At 35.6% G+C, this 23,996-nt stretch overlaps 4 protein-coding genes and 1 long non-coding RNA gene across 8 annotated transcripts; 2 read left to right on the top strand and 3 right to left on the bottom strand.

Moving 5' to 3' along the window:
• Nucleotides 1-93: 93 nt before the first annotated feature.
• Nucleotides 94-2,631, bottom strand: LOC106400394 (putative clathrin assembly protein At1g03050). Its single transcript, XM_022708040.2, has 3 exons — nt 1,607-2,631; nt 671-1,528; nt 94-583 (listed from the first exon to the last, which is right to left on the bottom strand). The coding sequence occupies exons 1-3, from the start codon at nt 2,274-2,276 to the stop codon at nt 327-329; spliced, it is 1,785 nt and encodes a 594-aa protein (XP_022563761.1). The 5' UTR covers nt 2,277-2,631; the 3' UTR covers nt 94-326.
• Nucleotides 2,632-6,784: 4,153 nt separating this feature from the next.
• On the bottom strand, nt 6,785-8,846 carry LOC106402135. Of its 2 annotated transcripts, none has more exons than XM_013842808.3 (5): nt 8,704-8,846; nt 8,154-8,480; nt 7,887-8,080; nt 7,688-7,795; nt 6,785-7,602 (listed from the first exon to the last, which is right to left on the bottom strand). In XM_013842808.3, the coding sequence occupies exons 2-5, from the start codon at nt 8,473-8,475 to the stop codon at nt 6,928-6,930; spliced, it is 1,299 nt and encodes a 432-aa protein (XP_013698262.1). In that variant the 5' UTR covers nt 8,476-8,480; nt 8,704-8,846; the 3' UTR covers nt 6,785-6,927. The 2 variants fall into 2 exon arrangements, with proteins under 2 accessions (XP_013698262.1, XP_013698263.1); XM_013842809.3 differs by having other exon boundaries at nt 8,154-8,475; nt 8,704-8,843.
• A 318-nt stretch (nt 8,847-9,164) lies between these two features.
• Nucleotides 9,165-12,140, bottom strand: LOC106399635 (wee1-like protein kinase). Of its 3 annotated transcripts, XM_022708168.2 has the most exons (11): nt 11,713-12,140; nt 11,408-11,468; nt 11,246-11,312; nt 10,768-11,016; nt 10,594-10,661; nt 10,371-10,480; nt 10,226-10,266; nt 10,009-10,154; nt 9,763-9,910; nt 9,557-9,684; nt 9,165-9,468 (listed from the first exon to the last, which is right to left on the bottom strand). In XM_022708168.2, the coding sequence occupies exons 1-11, from the start codon at nt 11,982-11,984 to the stop codon at nt 9,385-9,387; spliced, it is 1,374 nt and encodes a 457-aa protein (XP_022563889.1). In that variant the 5' UTR covers nt 11,985-12,140; the 3' UTR covers nt 9,165-9,384. The 3 variants fall into 3 exon arrangements, with proteins under 3 accessions (XP_022563889.1, XP_048621934.1, XP_048621933.1); XM_048765977.1 differs by having other exon boundaries at nt 9,557-9,910; nt 10,768-10,992; nt 11,713-12,134; XM_048765976.1 differs by having other exon boundaries at nt 9,557-9,910; nt 11,713-12,131.
• A 412-nt stretch (nt 12,141-12,552) lies between these two features.
• LOC106398406 lies at nt 12,553-15,420 on the top strand. Its single transcript, XM_048765882.1, has one exon. The coding sequence runs from the start codon at nt 12,553-12,555 to the stop codon at nt 15,418-15,420; it is 2,868 nt and encodes a 955-aa protein (XP_048621839.1).
• Nucleotides 15,421-21,366: 5,946 nt separating this feature from the next.
• On the top strand, nt 21,367-23,764 carry LOC106399873. Its single transcript, XR_002660333.2, has 4 exons — nt 21,367-22,867; nt 22,957-23,041; nt 23,166-23,276; nt 23,369-23,764. It is a non-coding gene; the product is annotated as an uncharacterized LOC106399873 (long non-coding RNA).
• Nucleotides 23,765-23,996: the final 232 nt, after the last annotated feature.

Genomic DNA, 23,996 nt, shown 5'->3' with positions numbered 1-23,996 from the left:
TGCTGAGTTTCTCAGTTCCAATTGTATAAATAGATGGGATTAGAAAGGAAGATTACAAGCTTTACAGAGGAGTGTGTATTGTGTACAGTATGGTTGTACAAAGGATATTAGCTAAGATTCTGATATCAAAACATACAGCATTTAAGTTTATCTTTATAAAGTTAAGTCAGAGATTACAATTACAGAACCAAACCTCACATATGCCCCAATGAATTTCACCAAAGTGCAAGAAGAGATGTTTGAATTTGCAAAAAAAATGAAGCCATTAGTAACTCTATAAAAAGCTGACACAACTCAAGAAGAACTGCTTCCTTGTTGTTGTAGAATCAGTATTGAGGTGTGTAAGGGTAACTAGGTTGGTTTTGGTTTGGCCTTAAATTTGTGTGTCCTTGCCTACCTCCTCTTGAGTATTGGTCCCACATCATCTGTTCTTCCATCAACATTCTCTGTTTCTTCTTCATATCATTCATCTGCACATAATGTGGCGGCGCAACCACCAATGACGCTGCAAATGGATCCATCGGTACCGGACCATTGCTGCTTCCATTAGCCGTTGCTGGTGCCGGAAGTGCCAACATCGTGGCTATAATAGATCAAAAAAATTCATGTCAAATTAGTAGAATTCAAGAAAAAAAAACACAGAGCAAAGTAATGTTTCTTTTTAAAAAACCTGCTGGTCTTCCTGCAGAACCAAATGCCACACTGCTTGCGCTTCCACCGGCTCCATAAGCCGTTGAGGCTTGCACTGCGGCGTTCACAGTACCGTGCTGATACATTCCGTTAAGCAGCAGCATATCAAAGCCTCCTCCGAGCTCCGTCTTTTGTCCCGATAAGTTTGTAGCAGATTGCACCAAAGCTGTCTCCCAGTCCGCTGAATCATCGTCAAACGCTTCCCATCCAGGACCCGACGCCGAACCGGAACCGCTGGTGTAAGGGCCGTCGAATAAAGCCAATGCTAAGCTATCTCCTCCAGCTCCCCCAGCTACTACATTATCCCCAAGATCCAGTAAATCACCAACTTCTTCTTCTTCTTTCTTTTCCTCTGTTACCACTTCTTCTTCCTTTGCTTCTTCCTCACGCTTCTCTTCTTTTGGTGGAGGTGCAGGTAAGGCCTTGATCGCATTCATATCTTCTTGCTCCTCATTCACTTCCTCTGTTCTCTCATCATCATCATCTTCATCGGCTTCAACAGAGTTTGATTGCTTCGTCTCTTCTAAAGAGGACTTGTCTCTTATAAACTCATCCATGAGATCAAGCTTCGTCTGTGTGATCTTCTCTATCTCTGGATACTCTGAAGACCTAGCGATCCCCATGTTCTTACACCAAGAATAGAACTGATCTAGCTCTTCAAACTGTTTTGAGACACGACAGAAAATGTCATAGACCTTGATCGAATCGGGAATGTCCAACTCCATGAACCGTTCGATCAAAACGCCCATTATCTCAGTTACATCGTAATATATCTTGAAACTCTCCTTCGCTATCGGATACAGGGCCACAATCACAACTCTGTTGTTCCTCGCGCTCTCTATATATATATATATATAACTTGTTACGCAAGAAACAAAGCAGAGATTGAGTAAATTAATATAATTTTATACATTACCTGTTGGACGACAAGCCAAGAAACGGTCGAGAAGTTGCTGCAAATGTTGTATTCTGGTGAAAATCTGCTCTGTTTTCATCTCGGCGATGGGCTGTGACCTAACCACTATAGCCGTAGAGAGATCAGCCTCGGAGTTGTCTTTCTTGTCTTCCACGGCATCTCCTCCAACGCAGTACACTCCTCGCTTCCCATGTCTCGTTTGCATCCTGTAATCAAGCCTTTCGTCTAGGTACAACGCGTAAGTCCTTACAAAAGCAGAGCAATCCCAAGAGTTAGACCTAGAAACATCCCTAAAGTCAGACATGTTGAGAAGTCTTGTCCCACGGCGAGTAGCGAAGAAGATCTCTTGCTCGTAGGCTTTGTCTCCTTCCGCTAAGAGACGTTGGATCAGGATCAAGGTTTTGAGAGCGACGGTCCAGCATTTGGTTTTGTTAAGGCGTTTTGAAAGCGTGTTGACGCATGCGTTGATGTAGTTGCGTGAGTAAGAAGTTAGGCTGAGAATCTCTCTTATGTATTTCTCTTCCGCTGGATACTCTTCGTGACGAGTCGCTTTGACGATGGCTACGTCAAGCTCTGATAAAGAAGCGCTACGACCGTTGACTTTGGCTAGACCGACGCTGGTTTGGTCCTTCACGGCGCCTATGGCTCGTTTGAGCTTACTCGAGCCCATTTTTGTGATTTATTACAATGTATGTTAGAAAAAAGTTAGAAAACTAATGATAAAGACAAATATGTGAAGAGAGAAAAGGGAAGAACGAGAGGGGTGTTTTGTTTTTTTTTTTGTTCTTGTTTCCTCGTCGTCTCCTTTTTTTCTCCTCTATGTTTTTTTTAGTTATTGTTAGTTTGTTGTCTTCTTCTTCTTCCCTCTATATTTTTGGTTGTTTCGTCAATGTTGTTTCTTTTGGTGTTCGTTGTTTTTAGCATGCATGTCGCCGAGATTTTTGCCGGTGAGAAATAACGCCACGTGGCCTTTATTACCCGTAAACTGAGTTTTAGTTTTGTACTAGAAGGGTGTCGGCGCTTCTTATTTTATTGCTGTTAGATATGATTTTTTGATGATGTAATTAAGTGGTCAGTCTTATTTGTAAAGAGAACTATTTGATGTTCTATTGTGTTATGTAGTATTAAATAATATGTTAATATATCATGTGTTTGTTTTTTAATAATACGTTGTTGTGTGTGTAATAGTATTTGTGTGGTGAAGTGAGCTTCTAATGTAAATTATATTGAATTTTAATAACTTTGCATTTAGGCATTTGTTAATTTTAAGATTGATGGTTTTAGCGTCAGAATTGTATTTTAATTTGTCACATTTTTGAACATTACTCTTTTAAAATGTTTTTTGCCCACTCTCCATATTTTGACATTGAGCCGTCCCCATCTATGTAATTCGCTTACCTTTCCGGTGTGCGGTGCTTCTCGCCATCACTGAGAAAAGATTCACCTTTGTGTTCTTGTTTTTCCTTACATTCATCTCTTGTGATATTATCTGGTATTTGTTATAGATCATGCTTACAAATTCCCAATTGTGCGGTTGTTTTTCACTATGTTGTAGGTTGTTTTGGTCAATATTGGTCCTCTTCTTTTTTAGATTTTGGCTAATTTTAGGAACTACATCTCGTTGGGTTGGGTTGGAGTTCAGTTGTCTTTGATGTTGTCTTCCTCTCGTTGACTTGCCGTCGACAGTCTCTGCTCGTCTTGGTTTTCAAGATCTGGTTTTTGGTGATTTGACTTCTATGCTCTTTTTTATAGCTCGAGGATGGCTCCACGGTTTGATGATTTTTTTCGTCTCCTTTTATATCTTTGTTCTCTCATCTTGTTGCACCTTTCATTGCTGCTCGCTTCTCTGGTGGCTCTTTTTTCGCCATATTCGCTACTCCAGGTTTGGATAGTGTTTTCTTCTGTGTATGCTTTGTGTGCTTGGAAGGTTATTTCTAGTCTAAAGTTTGAGCTCTTGTTTTTCGGTGGTAGGCTTCTATTCTCCTCCCTCAGGTTGTTTCTTTTCTTCTCTTGCTTTCCTTGGTGTAGGTGTGCAGAGTTAGTCTTTGGAGCTTTGGTCTCTTCTACTTAGAGCTTTGTGGTTCTTCGCTGGCATGAACGTCTTGTATGTGTTTGTTTAGTTTGTGAGGTGCTTCTTACCTTTTAGCAGGTGGTTGTGATTCCGGTGCTTGAGGCATGTGTCTTCTTGTTTCGTGGTGACTCTGGTCTCCTGGTGATTATTCTTTCTCTCACCTTTTTGGGGTTTTTGGGTTTTTTGGGTTGGTGCTTGATCACGTTCCTTTGAGCTCGGAGGAATGCTTTGTCTTATATTTTACTCCCTCTGTTCCAAAATAGATGATGTTTTAGAAATGTTATGATGTTTCAAAATAGATGATGTTTTGATATTTTATATTAGTTTAAATTTTATCGAAAACTGTGTGACCAGTGATGTTTTATATTTATTTTTAAGGATTTGATGAATTAATTTTGGTTTATATTTTTAATGTTTTTTTAGAAAAAAAGTGTATACCTTAATTCTTGTGCATACACTCAAAACATCAAATATTTTGGAACAGAAGGAATATCCTTTTATCTTTTCTAACATCTGCTTGTTCTATCCATGATATTATTGGTACGATGAGATAAGTTAGTTTTCTTTGTTGATCTTTTTCCAGCTCCAAACTTTTATTGAGTTAGTGTTACTATAGTATTTGGTTTTTTTTCTTTTGGTCGTGGAAGTTGTAGGTTTAGATTATGTGTTGTATTCTAGTTTTTTCTTATTAGTTTGGTTATTTGTGGAAGTTGTAGGGCAGTTCTGAGCGAAGTGACCTATCTTATCACATCGGTAACACTCAACCTTTGATGCGTCTCTCTCTTGCCTATAATATCCGTTTTGTTGATATCCAAATCTACCACGACCTCTTCCTCGATATCCATACTGACCGCCTCTTCCCGAATCATACCTCTCCTGTTGTGATTGGGAGTTGTGATTGGGAGTCTGCATACATAAGTTTATCTTGGCTTTGCTCGTCATGCTTCTTTTTTTCCTCATCATGAATCCTCTCCTCGTAAAATAATAGAAAATGGTAAAATAACAAAAATAATAGAAAATATTTAAAATTATTTATTTATTTTTTTTATTTTTTTATTCATCTTGAATTTTAGTGACCAATAAAATAAATTATCAAATTTTATACAAAGATGGTTAATATTAAAAGAGTAAATAGTGCATAATTAGAAAGTACTTCGCTAAATTGCAATAATCTATAAGAAAAAGAACTTAAAATGTAAAAAACAAATATATGAAAGACACATGTCATCAAACTCCCTTGCCACTTGTCATAAGAAGAGAAAAAGCTAACTTTATATATAAAGATTTACCGTTAACTAGGTGTTTTCCTGCACCATGTGCAGTGATAAAATTTTAAATTGTATTTAAAAATAAAAATTTGTTAATATTTTAGATTTTATTATTTTAAAATAATATTTTAAATTATATTCAAGTTATATTTAAAACTATAATTTACATAGATTTTCATTTATTTATTTTGGTTAAGATAAATTAAATTACTCTAAAACAGTAAAATTGACATAATTGTTTTTTATAATTATCAAAATTAAAAATTAAAATTAATTCCTAAAATTTGTAGATATCAAAAATAAACAAATGATATTACGATTAAAAATTTAATTTTTTTTAAAAAAAGATTGTATAACATTTTGAAAATATTTTTTAATAATAAAATTTTAATGATTATAAAAATATATTTAAATACTATTTCGAAATTTTAAAATCTTTTATATTTCCCTTGTCATATTATTTAATGATATATTTAAATAGATTTATTTTAGTGCTGATTTATGTGTTATTACCATATTATCAAAAGTTACAAAAATTGAAATTAACATTAAATGTAGTTGTCCATGTCACTTTTAACCATAAGTTGTCATCAATTTTAGTATGACATGTCATATTTTTTTTGTGAGAGTGATTATGGAGATGACATGTGTAAAATCAATGGGAAAGAGGAGAGATATTGATTAAGGTAACTAATCGTTCGACCACTTACAAAAAACTTAAGAACCGGGCATCTCTCTCTAAACGCTCCAACTTCTCTCTAGAAACACAAAAGAAATTGAAACTGCTTTCGGTGACCGGTGAGCAATTTGCCACCGGTCGCCACCCCCTTCTTTTGTTTTTTTGTCGTGTATCATATTATAACTACTTTTCTCGATCTATGAGATCGATTTCTTTGTTCGCTATGGCGATGTTCCTTTCGCGTAGGCGAGTTTTGGTGTGTTCAATCTTAACTGGAGCAAAGCTTCAAGGATGGTCTTCTTTGTTCTCCAGTGAAGATTGATTATAATATATTAAAGGCTCCTCTTTCGCAGTTTATCCAGATCCCGTTTGCTTAAGTTGGGTCTCCTCTTTCCTCTCAGATTTGCACTTATTCCTTCTTAAAAGGAATCAATCTCTGCCCATTTGATGTGGAGTCGTTATATCGACTTTATGGTAGAGTCTCCTCGACAGAATGGAAGAGGTGATGTTGGAGTAATATTGGTTGAATCTAATGGAGATTTAGATGAATTGGCACCTTCTCTATATTGAAAGTGGTCCAATAAAAATCTTTTATTGGGTCATCCAAATCTTCCCTGAGTTATTATCTGAAGTCTGATGGAGATTTGTACTCAAGTGACGGTTTAGGCGAAGAATGGAGATTGAGGAGTTCATAACCGTGCTCGGCGGCGACACCTCTTCAGATCGAGTTTGCCGGCGGAGCTGCTTCAGAGAGCTTCTCTCTCCATGCGGCGCTGCGTTTTAGACACGTGTCATCTCAATTTGTGGTGTGGCTTCATGCATATCAAGATGAAGACGCGTGGCAGAGCTTTTCTTCTTAGCAGACGCGTGGAATTGGAGTGGCAAGTCTACGAACTCAAGAGGATCTGATGGGATTAAAGTGGGCCGGACTGTATTGATTTATTGCTTTTGAGTATGTATTTTATAACCGAGCCTTATGAACTTCTGACGTAAAATGCCCGGCTTCTCTAATAAAAAGAGAATGTTGACAAAAAAAAAAGGTAACTAATCGTTCTCGGTTTAAGTAATTTTATACGCTAACGTAACGCGCCTTTAATAGTTTTTACTACTTGGTAAAAAAAAAATCAAATTCCGGGCCATTTGTACTGTTTAGACCTTGGTTAATAAACTACCAGCTGACAGTAAAAATCATCACCGTTCACAGTTCTTTACATCAACAGTCTAACTACTCACCAATTGATGTAATTACCCAAAAGTTTTAACAAAATAGTCAAGTCACAGGTTGTAACAAGACCTTCCATCATCATCTGAGTCTCTTGCTTGCTCTAGAAAGCAGCGGTAAAAACTTCACGAGTCTTCTCTTTGCACAACTCATCAACTTCCGAGACTCAATGTACTCCGTAGTGACTCTATCATACCAGCAAACAGGGCAGTGAAAGTTGTCGTCTTCATCAAAGTGAGCCGGAGCATTCAAGCATTCTTTATGAACTTTTGCTGCACACTCGCTTCTGCTACATATCAACAACGACGCTCCTCCTACTCTTTCACATTTCCAGCACACGTTCTCCGGTCTTGAAGAGGGTGGATCTCTAACCGTATCTGACTCCTCATCGCTCTCATTGATTAACCAGGCTCCATCTTTTGTACATTTTACACGCACGTCCAAGCTTGGAGAAGAGGTCTCCCTAGCAGTATCACCCTCGTTAATGAATTGTTCAGCAGTTGTGTCATTGCCATCAATCACAATTACTTCGTCTCTCTGCACTGGAGGACTATCCTCATGGTCGATGACAACTACTTCATCCTTGTCCTTCATATTCGTTTGTTCCAAACCAGTATGAAGTTGCTCCTCATCAATCGCCATCTCCTCACATACATCCCTCCTGTGCTCTGATCGATCGTCTCTAAATACAGCGTCGTTTGCTTCCATGGTAGGAGCTGCATTTGTTTGATCCTCCATTGCACTCACATCTCTCAGCTACAAGCTCAAACGAAAGATAAAAGAATGTTTCAATCTCTTTGTAAAGAAAGAAAAAAACAAAGGGTGTATAAGGAAAGGTTACCACTTCCAGTGCACATGGAGGCAAAGACATATTCTTGTGAGCAAAAAAAGGAAGAAGATTGAACTTTGATAGCTCAGGCATGCCCGGTCGTAGTTCTGATACTGTAACCTAACAAACGTTTGAGAAGAATAAGGAGACAGCATCCTATAAATAAATACACTTGTGATAGTCATTTGATTAACAGTATATGATCACATACATGTTCGAGAATGGCATTGAGAACATGGGTGGTGCTCAAGGATAAATCAAACTCGATTCTTGGCCCGACGACGACCGTAGCAGCAGCAGCATTCTTGGTAGGATCAAACAAGGACTCCAAGATTCTAAGAGACAAGATTTCATTAATCCTGCTCCCGTAGTCATTTGTGGTGGGATAACCCAGGTTCATCAAATCTGAAATCAAAAGAGATATTTTTTAATATAGAGAAGACAAAAAAGAAAAAAAACAAAAAAAGAGAGATAGTACCGAGAATGCAGCGGAGGTCCTTGACGTATTTGGCGACATATTCGATACACCAATACCATTCAGCCATTTGAGGAGGCAGAGAAGAGTATTCCTTCATCAGATCCTCAAGACTCAAATCACTCTCTTTCTTCTTCTTTCTTCCGTCCACTTTCCATTTCCCACCGCCCCATTCGTAGGAGGGGTCAGCCCACGGTGGCAGCACCCTGCCTCCTCCAGCAGTTGCAGTAGACGTGGAACCTCCTCCTCTGTCATTTTCCGAAACTCTAAGAAAATCCCAATCGCCAAACATCTCGGAACCCTCAGCGTCTGAATGATTCTCCATCTGCACTGTTAACAAAGAGGAAAAGATAAAAAAAGACTTTTGGGTTCCTTTATTATTCAAAGCTTGGACCCTTTATATTATAATCGAAACCACAGATATGAACATACGATTGAGACAGCGATATATATATATATATATATATATAGAGAGAGAGAGACAAGTGTCAATATCAGCGTGGAAAATGAATTCGAGAAACCTTAAGTGCGATTCAGAGCAGTATTTACTCACCTATCGGTTTCAAAATTTGAACTCTGACCTTCTGCTTCTCCGGTCGCCTACTCACTCACCGCACCTCCCCCCCCCCCTCTGTAACTGCTCCTCACCGTTGTTTATCCACACTAATATCTTAACCGTCCAACCATACATGTATTTTATATTTCCTTTTTTAAAGGTTGGCATCATAACTACATGGGCCTAGCCCATTAATATGAGGAGCAGTCTCATGGACTAGTCTCTTACGGTAAAATGGGATTTTGATGTTGTTAACAAATCAAAGATGACACGTTAAAATATCGTAAAAAAAATCAAGGTAAAAAAAGTAATTAACATGTTGCTTTTTAAATTTATAATGCGTAATTAATAAATATTCATAAAAATGGTTAATGTGGAAGAAACACCTAGTTTTTAAATAATTAGGCTATATATGGGGCTAAAACTTTCAAATACGTAGAACTAAGACATTTGCAAAGTATATAGAACACAAACACCCACTTATGTCGCTCGCAGTTTACATGTTGTGGTTGTGTCATTCTATTTTCTCCAGTCGACAACATCCCACAATGTTAAATATTATCCTCGTTTTACCTTTTTCCTTCTGTTTCTCGGAAACAACCGAGAACGGGTTTAACTAAACGTACCATAATTTACAAAATTGGACTTTAACTCAACATCTGAGAGAGTTTATGAATCTCAACCGCGGATCCTGTCGAACATGGGGTGCTCCACTAATTCTGTAGCAGAAGGACGACGACTTGGGTCACGATCCATCATTGTCTGTTTCAAAAGCATTGTTAGAAACTGTCTCTTAAAGGCCATGTTCCAATAATGTTCACAGTGACAAGAAGGCAAATTAACGACCTACCTTAAGCAGTTGCTGTAACTGTAACGAGTGGCCGGGAAGAAGAGGAAGCTTGCCTTCTTTGATATTGAGGGACTTGTTTCTTGATTCTGTAAGTGGGGATCCTCTAATCAGCTCGTAAACCGTGACACCTAACGAGAAGATATCCACTTTATCAAGATGCTCGTAGTTTTCGTTTAGTACTTCTTGTGGCATGTAACGTGCATCACCTTCCTCTACTGGCAAGCTTTTGTCCAACCGCGTTGCACAACCGAAGTCACCGAGCTTGCAGACACCGTTCTTGATGTATATATTGTCAGGTTTTACATCTAAATGAGCTATTCCTTTCTCGTGCACAAACTGTAAAGCCTTGGCCATCTGTAACAGACAAACGTGGTTGGTACTATTATGTATACAAGAATTCTCAGGAATCAGGAAAATCTATATACTCAATATTTTTTAATGGAAGTGTGTACCTGATGCATAATCACCAAAATCTCTCTCTCTGAGATCTTAAGAGAAGATTTCTTGGACAAACTGTGATCACAGAGCTCCAGTTGAATGTATAACTGCTCGTTTTCATACCACGAGTTGTAGTATCCCACTACATTTTCATGGAATCCTGCATACAAAACAAGTTAGAAAAAAGGATAAGGATAAGGATAAGAAGGTGAAACAAGGAAGTGTACTGACCTAGAGCAGCAAGAGCTTGAACTTCCATCATAGCTTTACGCCTGCAATAAACTCGGTTATGATTACTTCAATTAAATTGATCCAAACAAGTTGAAATACAGTGAAATCATTCCTTTACTAAGAAAACTAATGGAGAAAAATCTACCTCTCTGAATCTAGATACAGCTTCCTTGTGCTGTGTTTCACGGCGTACAAGCAACCATCAATCCTCTTCAAAACTTTAAATACGCGACTGAAATTCCCAGCACCTATTTGCTGGAGAGACCAAACCAAGTTATGTTAGAATCAGCAACATCATTCCATTACTGTATTAGGATTTTGATATTTAAAAAAAAAAAAAGATTTTAAAAAAGCCTTCTTTGGCTTACCTGAATTTCATGAAAGTCTGTGAGATATCTTGACAAGCCGTCCCCACTCATGCTTGCAGGGAGAAAACCTGCATTACAGTACAGTTAAAACATTTGTACATAAGGGTCGTCATAACTCTTAAGCCTTTCAGAAAATTATTAAACAGCAAAGTGAGAGTAGAGATAACAACTCACTAGCACATTTAGACCTCTGATATCGGAAAGGGTCAGTAGCTGTCTCGGACTCATTCATCACATAAGGATTCTTGAGGCAAGGAGGTGGCATAACCCGAGACCGAAGAGCAACTGCGGACCGTGAAACGTATCCAGTCCTCTCAGTTTTATCCACCACGATCTCGTCTGTGTCAATATCATCATTCTCTTGTTCGTCTACTTTATATTTTGAAGCCCAGGTAGAATCTGAAGTAGTAAATGTGAAACTGTCTGCATTATTGAAAAAGTTTAGGAGAATAACACATCACCAAACTATCATATATCTTAGATAATACTTCACTGAATCTTAAGTCAACAAAGACATAAATGTTGGACAAATAGTGGAAACAGGAGAACAAACATAACCACAAAACCGTCAAAGCAATTTCTTTCTGAAACCTATATGATCTTGGTCCCATCTGGAAAATCTAGGGAGAAAAAAAGTGAAACGAAAGGTTACCCTGGCGGCATCTTTTGCTTTTAACTGAAGTTAGTTTAACAGGAGACCTCGGACAAGGAGAATGATCCTAAAATAAAAAAAAATATACAAAAGAGAAAAACTTATACATTGGAGATATTGGTGAAATGTATTAAAAACCATGGATAAGAACTCTGAGTTTACCATGCTGATGTTTAAATCGCTCATCAAGTTCTGATTGTCCGGAGTTATATAGTCAGGTGTGCTGAAAAATCAATTAAAAAAAAAACGAATTTATTACAAATCACTGGTAAAGAAGAGCATCATTCATCAATAACTCACATGAATCTATTAACAAGTTTTTAGCTTTCTTTGAGACTTCAAACAAAGGTTGGTGAAAATAAAGGTAACATCTTCAAATTTACATTTTCACCCTAGTTCAAATACAATCCTAGTCTGACTAAGAAGATAACTACATTACCAGCTAATGAATTACTCAAATGTTTTACCAGAAGAAGTCTTGGCTGAGAATGAATTCCTTCTCTCCCCAATCTCCGTCTGCACCAACGGAACCCAACTCATTCCGGAGCTCCGACGAATCTGCAGCACTCGACGGCGTAAGATTATCGAACGAAAGCTTCGACAATTGACCGAATTGAAGCAGAGAGTGTCGCTCTAATGTCCCCTCCATCTTCCGACTCTTCTTCGTTCGCCTCGTTTCGATTGTGCCTAGGGCCTTCCTCTTCCCCAACAGTGTTCGTCCTTTCTTCCTCTCGACCATGACGATTAATGGAAATTATAAATAACCTTTAAAGTTTGCGCGCTCTCGAGCTTTTTTTTGGGGAAGAATCAAATGCAGCAACGACTACGGTGCACTTTGTCTCTTATCGATTTTCAACCGTAGATCGTTCCGTGTATTAGCTTTTCGTCAGAGATTAGGTGGAGGTGCAGCGGATGTTTTGTGGTGCGTGTCATGTAAGCTTTGGGGTCCTTAATAATAAAATATTTTTTCCATAATAGCACTAGCACTTGGGCCATGATGCAGGAATAATAATATTGCACCTTTTGAGATATAAACAAGGTTTAATAATGTTTTATTGTATTTCCAAATTACGATTTCTAAGGTATGATTGAATTCAGATCACCTTTTGTATTTCCATGCTTCTGTTACAGCAAACAGATCCAGAAGAAGAATCAACAAGCTGAGAGATGATAGAGCCCAAGAACATTTTTCTGAAGCTGCCAAAGGGGGAGTTGCATTGGAATATTTCACAAAACTCTTCTCCTGTACTAATAATGGAGACTTCTCCGACATCTTTGAAGGTTTCTCACAACGTGTAACCCCTGGAATGAATGAACTTTTGGATAGAGAGGTCACTAATGAAGAGGTTCGAGAGGCTGTATTCTCAATCAAGCCAAGCAGTGCTCCCGGACCTGATGGGATGACGGGATTATTCTTTCAAAAGTATTGGGGTACGATCGGAGAGCAGGTCACTAAAGAGGTAAAGGAGTTTTTTACCTCTAATCAATTCCCACGAGAATGGAATTACACCCATTTATGTCTACTCCCGAAGATAGAAGATCCGGTGATCATGGCAGACCTAAGACCCATCAGCTTGTGTTCGGTATTATATAAAATCATCTCGAAGATCATCGTGAGCAGGATGAAGCCTCTAATGGAAGATATAGTTTCTCCTACTCAGTCGGCTTTTGTGGAGGAGAGATTAATCTCAGACAATATTCTTATTGCCCACGAGATCATCCATGCCTTGAGAACAAATGAGAGAGTATCCAAGGATTTCATGGCAATAAAATCCGACATGTCCAAGGCCTATGACCGAGTGGAGTGGAACTACCTGCGTGCTTTGCTGAAAGCGTTGGGTTTTGAAGATGCTTGGAGTGAAAAGATTTTGTTCTGTGTTTCAACGGTTAAATACTCAACGCTCATCAATGACCAGCCTTTTGGATGCATTCAGCCAGAGAGAGGAATAAGACAGGGAGATCCACTTTCTCCATTTCTGTTTGTAATGTGTACTGAGGGTCTGATACACTTGCTAGAGAAAGCGGTTCAGGAAGGAAAAATTCAAGGAATTCAATTCACCTTAGAAGGGCCAATGATACATCATATGTTATTTGCTGATGATAGTCTGCTGATATGTAGAGCTTCTGCTGAGCAAGCGACTGAATTGGTGAAGATACTCAAAATCTATGAGCGGGCTACGGGACAGAAGCTGAATTTAGAGAACTCGGCCATCACTTTTGGATCCAAGGTCACAGAAACCGTGAAAGCCTCAATCCAAACGATCACAGAGATTGCCAAAGAAGGAGGAACAGGATCGTATCTAGGCCTTCCTGAATGTTTCAGTGGCTCTAAAACAGAAATGTTGGCTTACATATACGATAGGCTCAAGTCGAGGCTGTCTGGCTGGTTTGTTAAGCAATTGTCCCTTGGTGGAAAAGAGGTTCTGATCAAAGCAGTAGCTATGGCGATGCCGGTGTATGCTATGTCGTGTTTCAAACTGACAAAGAGATCTTGTGAGAACCTGACCAAGGCCATGGCGGACTTCTGGTGGAACTCTTTAGAGCACAAACGGAAAATGCACTGGCTCAGTTGGTCTACGTTGTGTCTGGCAAAAGAACAGGGAGGTTTGGGATTCAAAGATTTACAAAGTTTCAATCAAGCTCTTTTGGCCAAGCAAGCGTGGCGAATCCTCAATCACCCTGAATCCCTCTTCGCAAGATTCTTCAAGAGCAGGTATTTCAAAAATTCAGACTTCTTAAATGCAAAAAATGGATCGAGACCTTCGTATGGATGGAGAAGCATACAATTTGGAAAGGAGCTGTTATTTCAAGGTTTGAGGAAACACTTGGGTAATGGAACGACTGTCTCAGTGTGGGTCGATGATTGGATAGAGGGAGATGTTAGAAGGAGACCGCTGATGAAAAATATCTTCGTCGATTTGATGCTGACAGTAGATAAACTGATTGACCCTCAAAATAATTGTTGGAAGCTGGATAAGCTGCAAGAGTTGTTTTATGAAGAAGATATCAAAAGAATTTTGGCGATGCAAACTGCTTTTGATCAACAAGATTATTGGGTCTGGTTACACAACAGGAATGGTAGCTATTCAGTGAAGTCGGGATATTGGTTCATCAATAGGTTCAACAGAGAAGAAGAAATCAAAGTAGCAGAGATGAGACCTTCTTTGAACGATTTGAAGACTGAAGTTTGGAAAATTCCCACGGTCCCAAAGATTAAGAACTTCATTTGGAGAGCAATCAGTAATGCAATTCCTGTTGGTGAACTTTTGGTCAAAAGAGGTATCAAAATGGATCCGGTGTGTCAAGCCTGTGGCTATCAGGGTGAGTCTATAAATCACATCATTTTTGGATGCTCCATAGCAAGACAGGTTTGGGCATTGGCCAATGTTCCTACTCCGCAATTTGGTTTCGATGCCGTTTCACACTTCTCCAATTTTCACAGTTTGTTTCTGATGATGAAAAACAGAGAAATTGATGAGAGATTTAGAAATGCTATTCCTTGGATAGTTTGGTACTTGTGGAAATACAGAAACAGGGTCATTTTTGAAGGGAAGAAGTACTATCCAATTGAGCTGGTGGAGAAGATTATGGAGGAGTCACATTTATGGGTTTTGGCTCGAAGTAATGAGAATAGAAGGAAGGCGGAAGAACAGGAGGCAGAGATGGAAGTTGCGAAATCTTGGTCCGTTCCTCACCGTGATTGGCTAAAATGCAACATCGGAATAGCGTGGGACAAGAAGCAATCTGGTAGTGGAGCTTCGTGGGTGGTAAGGGATGATCACGGGAAGGTCCAAATACACAGTAGGAGAGCGTTCTCGAACACTGATTCCCTTCATGAAGCGAAGTTCAAAGGTCTACTGTGGGCTCTGGAAAGCTGTCATGCGCATCATCTAAAGAGAGTCATCATTGCTTTTGATGATACAACTTTGATCAATGTGATACTAAGACCACAGGCATGGCCAAACTTCAGAAAGCAGTACGTGCAGATAGTTGAAAGGTTGAAGAAACTGGAATGGTGGAGGGTGATGAAGGAAGATAGATCAACTAACACAGGCGCTTTCCTCATAGCTCAGAGTGTGATTAAGGGAGGCTATTATCAGTCGTATGTTGCAGAGGGGCCACCCTTTTGGTTACGTGATCTGTTTGAGAGTGAGGAAGCTCCCCTCTGTGTGTAGTTGATCAGTCTCATGGTAAAAATGGAGGTTTTTTGGGTGGTTTACAAGGTAAAGGAACTCCTGTTTAATAGAAACCTTGTGTATGGGTTCATGTTTTTTTGGATGAAAATAAGAGGTGTAGACTTGTTCGTGGAAGAGTCTTAGTGTTGGTCTTTTGTTTGTACCTTAACTGGATGTTTTGATCTCTTATGATCTTGGAATGAAATATATAGATGACAAAAAAAAAAAAAAAAAGGTATGATTGAATGACACTTTTGGAGTAAATCTTTTTTACTCTGTATTCCACTTAATTACTACCAATCAAGTTGAATGAAAATAATTTCCATATGCTTTCAGCTGAAAAAAACTTAAAAGGGTAGAAAGTTTTCCACTTGTTTTAACATGAGTAGAAGTTGATGTTCTCTCACATACTTTTTCTCTGCTCATTTTTTCTTAATTTTTTCTTTTACTTATTTTTATTTTCCTCCTACTTCATCCAATAGTTTTACTCTGGATTACACTTCCTTTTACCAATCACACTTCTAACGTTTTTCCCTTGATTAACTTTAAAGACTTGTCCTTTGGTCAACAAATTTAAAATGCTGTCTAAATTTTTTTTCTCTCTCTCGTGACTCTGTAATTGTTAAAAGAATAATTACACTGCTCTTCTAGGCTAGAATGTTAAATTGAGGAGTTATGATATCGATTCCTAAACAATTCCAAAAGGGCGGGATGTAAAATAATTTAAAAAATGTGGGAGGGTTTAAATGAATAGAGCCAATGAAATGATATAATTTTGACATAAAATGATATAATTTATAATTTATTTTAATTTTTTTATGAATTCATTTTAATATTTATAAAAGATAAAATAATTTTTATAAGATTTTGTATAATAAAAAATAATAATAAAAAAAAGTATATGCAAAAAAAATTAGTTAAATCTAAATTAATTACTTAACTATTGATGTTACGAAAATCTTCGTGATATTTTTAATGTTCATAAAAGTTAATAATATTTTGACATATTTTTCGTATTAGGATAAAATAATTTAAGGATGATCCACAAAAATATCACATATGAAAAAGTTGGATGATTCTATTTTAATAAAATGAAATATAATTTTAATCTATATTTTTTGTATGAATTAATTTTAGTATTATTAAAATATAGAGTAAAATGATTTTTATAAGATTAGGTATAATCAAAGGGTACATTAATAATTAAATTAAAATATATGAAAAATATATGCAAAAAAAAAGCAAAAATATGCAAAATATTTTTTAGTTAATTAATTAATCATTGATGTTACAAAGATATTTGTGATATATTTTGTATTTTACACGGTAAATATACTGAGGCATGTTAATTAATTAAAAACCGAGGCATACTTATTTTTAACTGTTTATACTAGTCGTGAATGTTAGCATGGTTCTGGTTATCATAAAATAGCAGTAATAGATCCCGCTAGGATAGACTGCTTGACCGAATAGTATGAAAGACCGAAGAAGATGATAGCAAAACTAATTGAGATACACATGATATCAAGAGAAGCCGTCACAACCATGAAGGTAAAAAAATTGATGCTATCAAAGTTAACGCATATGTACATGATTAATGTACCCTTAATTAATTTTAATAATCTATATTATTAAAGCTGAAGTACACATTGAGATTGTTTGGAAACTTGAATAGTAGTCTTAATGAAATTTGTTTGGAAATATAGATAACAGTTAAAAAAAAAAAGTTTGTTTTGAAACATGAATAGTAGTATAAAAAATATAATATTGTTTGGAAACATGAATTACATTATATTAAGAAAAAAAAGTAATGAGTGTTAATAATAAAAATTGGAAGTCCATTATATTATGATAAACTATCTATTTGAGCCAATTTTAAAATATATGTAAATGGACTAATCTAATTACCTAAAAGTATTTTTTGTCTAAAATAATCATAAAAAAAACTTTATATACATATTTCAAATCAAAATAATAATTAAAAGTTGATTTATATCAAAAATTGATTTAAAATATACATATATTCAAATTTTTCTTTTTACTAAAATATTTTCCAATAACAATTATTAAAATAATGTTTTCAATATATATAAGAAAATACAATAAAAAGCCAAATTTCATATACCAAATTAAATTTCTAAGCGACTAGGCGGCCGACTTTTAGAACAGAGAATAAAAGTAGTGATAATTATATTAAAATCATATGCAAAAATATTTTTGTTTAGTAAAATTTAAAATTAATTAATTAACTATTGATGTTATGAAAATATTCGTGATATATTTAATGTTCGTAACTCATCATGGATCTTATAAACATCCTCCGGCGCATAAGAGTGTATCGTTTCAGGGACAACAGTCCCAGAGACTGTCTCCACGCGCGGAACTGTACACGAGGTCGTTGTACCACGTCCTATAAAGCCCAGGAGTGTCTTCAGATGGAGAAATATCTTTGCCTCTAATGTTTACCCGGTAAACCATCTCAAGAATGGTTTTGTTATCAACAACAATAGCTTTGGAAGAACGTACAATCGTGAAGAAGAATTAAAGACGCTCTACTAAAATACTGCATATGAAAGTAAATGATTCGATTTTAATAAAAGGAAATATAATTTTAATATATAATTTTATTTGTGTTTTTTACGAATTGATTGTAGTATTTATTAAATATAGAGTAAAATGATTTTTGTACGATTTATATAATTAAATGGTATGTTAATAATTAAATTAAAAGTATATGCAAAAGACTAGAAAAAGATATGCCAAAAATATGCAAAATATTTTTGTTTTAATAAATTTTAAATTAATTAATTAATCATTCTTGTTACAGAGATATTTGTGATATATTTGACACTGGTAAATATATTGATATTTTGACATATTTTTTATTAATATAAAATTTTCAAAGGTTCATCAAAAATATCATACATGAAAAAATGGGTGATTGTGTTTTAATAAAAGAGATAATATTTTTTTTTGCTAATGCTACATAAATTAGATAAAGTAAGATTGGTTAAGTTTACGTTAAATTGAAAGTGGTCACAATTTTATATAAATAAACAAAAAAGATATCTATATATATAAAAATATGTTTGCCTCTCTTCTATGATGCCACGTCGGATCCAGGCTGGAAAGTCGATCGTCCACGGCTTGACACGTGTCTCAGATGCTGCTTTTTATTAAGCGTTGACAAATGTGGGCTTTCTCTCCTGATTTTATTGTTGGGCCGTGAGTTAGTTGTTCTGTCGGGCCCGATGGGGTTGTGTAATTGCTCAGAAAAAAATGAAAGGTGTTCTCACCAACCCTAATACGAAACGAAGATCCTCTTTCCCCTTCCTGCGGCGGTGAACTGATGACGTTAAGGCTTCCTCATAATTTCCATTTATTAGCTCCATCTCGAATTGTATTCAAAGCTTTCTTACTATCTTAGAGGCGGTGCCATGATCTGTATAAATAGAGGTTTGATTCCTTCACTTGAACACATATTGTTCGTGTTTAATTGAATTTCCTCCAGAAAGTTTTTGCAATTGCGAACCTTTTGATGTTTTGTTATATATTTAGTTATGGTTTTGATTTTAGAAATAAACCCTTTTTGATCGTTCAGTTTGCAAAATACTTTCTAACCATTAGTGTTTGTCTGTTTTGGTATTTAAGTTTTCAGCTGTCATATGAACTAGCTCGAGCAACAATGGAGATCAAACCAAGCCAGCCGAATCGTCCTCGAGAACCTTGGTATCAATCCAGCCGAATTGTACTCGAGGTCCAAACTCTTTTTTTCAGAAAATTTTTCTCTGTTAAATCTCTCACTCATACTTTCTGATAGTGGCTTCTTTCGCAGATTCATCTATCTGAATTGAAGGTGGGACAGTCCAGGTAGCGTGTTGAGGCAAGGCTTTTGCGTTTCTGTGAATCCCGAAATGTTAAGAAAGATGGTGAGCTCATGAGCTTTGATATTCTTTTGGTTGATGGCAAGGTTAGTCTTTTCGACTTAATTGCTTATTTCCACCTTATTATCTCTTATGCCACCATCCCTTCATAGTCATAGCTGAACTCAAAACTTTTTTTTTCGGAATTGTTTTCTTCAAAGTTTTATGCAAGTCTGATTATGATATATATGTTGTGACAAAGAATTTATATATTACTTTTCACAAATATTTGTATTGATTCCTCCTCCCTCTCTAGCTGATTCATTTTCTTAAAAGCTTTTAGTTCTCTTCTGAGCTTTTGTTTATTTAATCTAATAGCTCAAAAGAATTTTACGATGGAGCTAGATAGTTAAGAAAGAGGCTGAACGCAGTATTTGATGCCATCAATGGAGATGATTAAAAAACTGTTAGCGATTCATCAATGGTGGGGATTCAACGTTACACTTATCATCATGAAAATGGATCTTCTAGGTAAAATAAATCTCATAGTTGAAAAGATGACATTTTGTTTGCTTAATTCCTGGTTCTGTGTTTTAAATGCGTGTATGTCTTCTGATATTATCTGGTTCTATATTTTCAGATATCTTTCTGTGGAAGAAGTTCAAAACATTAGAGCAGGTGTTAACACCTTAAGCCGGTTGTGTTATTGTTTCGCTTGAGAGAAACTTATTCTGTTAAATATATATATATATATATATATATATATAAATGGGTTAATATGATTTTCAACTATCTTTAAGTAAAATCACATTTAATATATAATTTTAAATCGAATAACCTATATAAAACCCAACTAAATGAGTTTATATGAATATTTATTTCTATTAAAAGTCCACATAACAAGATTTTACCATTGTTTTAGTTTGTTCTCTTTATATGTGAGAGTTCTACATTGCCATTGACAAAAACAAAATCAAATGATATATTTGCAGGTTCTGTACCAGTGATCATATATAATTGACTACTTATACCTGAGAGGTTTACATGGTGTTACTATGATTGGAAAAATCCGTTGGTTGGTCTGTGAATTAATATCGAATGACTTATAGTATTAATTAATGTTATATTGTTAATATTTGTTTATTCATTAGTATTGAAATAAGGATAATTAATTATATGGGTTACATTATAGTGTCAGTGTTTTTTTTAGGATATTTGTTTATTCATTAGTATTTAGGTAAGTTAGGTGGTCGACATTTCATTTCTAAAGTACCTTAATGACTTCTAATTTTTAAAGTAAAACTGATGGCACAAAAATTAATATACCAGGTAAGAGTATGGATAATTTCATAAAGGGGTTTCTGAATTAATAGTATTGATATAATATACCCTACTACTTTATTCTTACAGAAAATAAAATAAATATATTTAAAATAAATCAACACAAGTGGTGTGCGACATAACCTCACAAAATATAATCAATACATCAGAAATTATTTTGGCATAATTATAACCACATAAATATAATAGTAATATTTTTAGAAAAAAGTAACTAATTAGTACATCTATAATATTGTTAGGTTAAAAATATATTCATTCGCATATTCTGATAGAAAGAAATATATATAAATAAAAATTCAAAAGTAAAATCGTTTTAGTAGTTCCTAAGTGTTGTTTGAAAATTAAAATTTAGTTTGCTGTAAGCAATATATATATATATATATATATCAAATACATTATATTTAAATATTTTTTAGATTTATATATTATGTATTTAATGTAAACGATATATATGTATATATATTAAAAATATATTTTCCATATAATTTTAAAATCATTTGTATTTTGTTATAGAAATTTAAATTTCGATCACAAATTTCTGAATGGGATCTAAAAGATATTCAAATTCAATGACATACAAAATTTAACTAATATATATATTCTTATATGACAAAAATTTATATTAAACGTTTACTCTAATTGTTAAAATTATTTTAAAGTTCACATTCCGCCCGTAGGGTGGGCCGGCCCTAGTATATATATATATATATATATTATATAATGGATATTTAGTTTGTTGGTGTTTTCAGTTATTCCCAATATATGATAATTGTGTTTTTTTTTGTAATTTACTTTTAAAACTGAGGAATATTATTTGAGCCATTTATGCTAGTTGTGAATGTTGGCACCGCTGTCGTTATCATAAAATAGCTATAAAAGATTTCCTATGATAGACTCACTGACCGAATAATAGGGAAAACCTAAGATTTTTTTTTTTTTTTTGATCTTAAGGGAAAACCTAAGAATATTGTACTGAAACCAACTGATATGCTCATAACATCAAGAGAAACAGTCACAACCACAAAAGTAAAACTCTTTGATGCTATGAAATTAACACATGTGAAAAAACCCCACACATATATTGATATGAAAACAGCTAAAGTTAACACATATGTAAAGTTAATTTTTATTCATTATTCAATTTTCCATTATAAAATGGAGTAGGATTAGAGTAAACTATATATATATATCTTTATATATATATAAAGTTAAGTTTGCTGTCTCCTTAGGGCCTCCACGTTGGATTACACCTCACTAATTCGGATGCTGTCAAGCTGACACGTGTCCACTTTAAAAAAACACAACGTTTTATTAAGGCGCTTATAAACTCTGCTTTCCATAGACAGCACCAGCCGCAAATTTTTTAAAGGGTTTAGTGTTTTTCCACGACGAATCGAAGAGTCATTTTCTTCTTTAATCTCTTGAGTATATATATTCCTCTAAAATGGCTAATTCATCAATCCTTTTCCTTTGATTAATTTTGTCGAAATTAGACATTCTGTAAACAACGTCTCCTTTTGGAGACTCCGCCATACAAACTCACCGATAGAAAATTCTGGAAACGTAACGTTTCCAATCGTCACCTTCGATGGACTCATTAACAAGATCTTTACTTCCCTTCTCAGAATTTTTGACTATAAAAGGTATGTCTTAACCCCTGGATTTCATCAGTATTATCCTCTCAATCACTAGCTTTTCAAACATCCCAGTGATAACAATGATTTCGATTTTGGTTTCTGGGAAATGATTTCAATTTTGGTTTTGTTTGTTAACTTAGCTTACATTTGTTCATGTATAGATTATCATTTTTTATTCCAGAGTTTTTGTGTATCGATGAAGATTTAGATTTGTTTGTTGATCTCTTTGATTGTTCCTTTTGATTTCATCAGTTTCGTCACCGGCTTGATCGGAAATCAAGTAAGCAAATCACGAACAGGGAGAGATGGGTTTAGGGTTTGATCTTGGACTCGATAAGGATGATGAACCAGATCCATATACTCGCGGATATGGTAGTTACTTAGCCTCGGACCCGATATGCTGCTTTTTTGAAAAAAGGCTCTTACTTGGCTTAGACCATTGTGGAATAAAGATCTGATTCTTTTTTTTAATGTCCTCAACTTCTCCCATCTTTAATGCTGTAGCCTGTAGCCTGTAGCCTGTATTTCCTGTACTCTCCAGTCTCTTTGTTATGTAGCTAAGTGCTGGTCTTCTCATCATCAGATGTTGTGGTCACTTCTTGGAAGGTATGTAAGAGTTGTTTCTCTTTCCCAAGTTTATATTAATGTCTCAACTCATACTTAGATTCATGCTTTTTTTGTTCCCATGATTATAGTAAAGGGAGTGCTGTACAGTTATGGACATGGCTTCTCAAGGTTTTGCAGCGAAACTTACCAAGTCCCAAGCCAAACAAATAACAGGTACTTTGTCTCATATTCTTGGCTTTCTTGGAAACAAACACCTAAGTCATACATTTACATGACTGTTTCATTTCTCTCAAACACATACGATGTGTTTCTCATTGCTAATGCTCTGTGCCAACAGATTTACCAGAAGTTGTTCATGTCACACTTGATAGTTTATATGAACCTTTCTGCTGCCAATCCGAAAAATCTTAATATGGTGAAGAAGTTATCATTGGCAATGTTAACACAGGTACGTCTGTTTATTTTTACATACCTGTCATATCGCTTATGGTTCCCTCTACCTTAGATCTCAATCAATAAAAAAATATTCTGATATTCCAGGAGTGTGGCCAAAATCTGAAGTCTTTAACGACAATGGGATCGGAGGGCTGCCAAAACGCTGGGAAGGAGGTTGTTAATCACGAGAGGATTTCAACTCCTGCAACGAAAAGCTCATAAGAGCCAAATATTTAACCAATGGGTTCCACCCATTCCTGGAACACACTTTGCATATTTTCTTAATTTTTGTCGAGAGGTATTTTTTCCAAGTACCATCTCCATCTAAACGTTTTCTTTGATTTTCAAAGGGCACTGACCATGTTATAGTTATTTTGGTCCTCATGATTTGTGAAATTACCAATTAGGTTTACCCATTATGAGATGCCTTTACATTTTTGTAAAAGATTTTGCTGGAAATGAATCTTAAAGGAAAGACACGAGACCATGTTAACTTTTAAAGGATTCTTTTGTTTTTAAGGTCAGCCCATGTTATATTTACTTCAGTTTTGTGCTTAAAAATCTGCAAAGGGAGAAAAAAGTTTGTTGATGATCGTTTGCGTCTCTGTCAGTCCCTAGGTCAACGCAAATCTTAACTCTCCCATTTTTTATTTGATTTGTTGTTTCATGGATGCTTATTTCAAATTTAAAGTGAATTCCAAGTGAAACTATGTACCGCCAAAAAGTATAGGTA

Source organism: Brassica napus, chromosome C8 (assembly GCF_020379485.1).
Source record: "Brassica napus cultivar Da-Ae chromosome C8, Da-Ae, whole genome shotgun sequence".
NCBI classification, from domain to species: domain Eukaryota; kingdom Viridiplantae; phylum Streptophyta; class Magnoliopsida; order Brassicales; family Brassicaceae; genus Brassica; species Brassica napus.
Note: the sequence above shows the minus strand (reverse complement) of the source record. Positions and strands in the feature narration are given on the sequence as shown.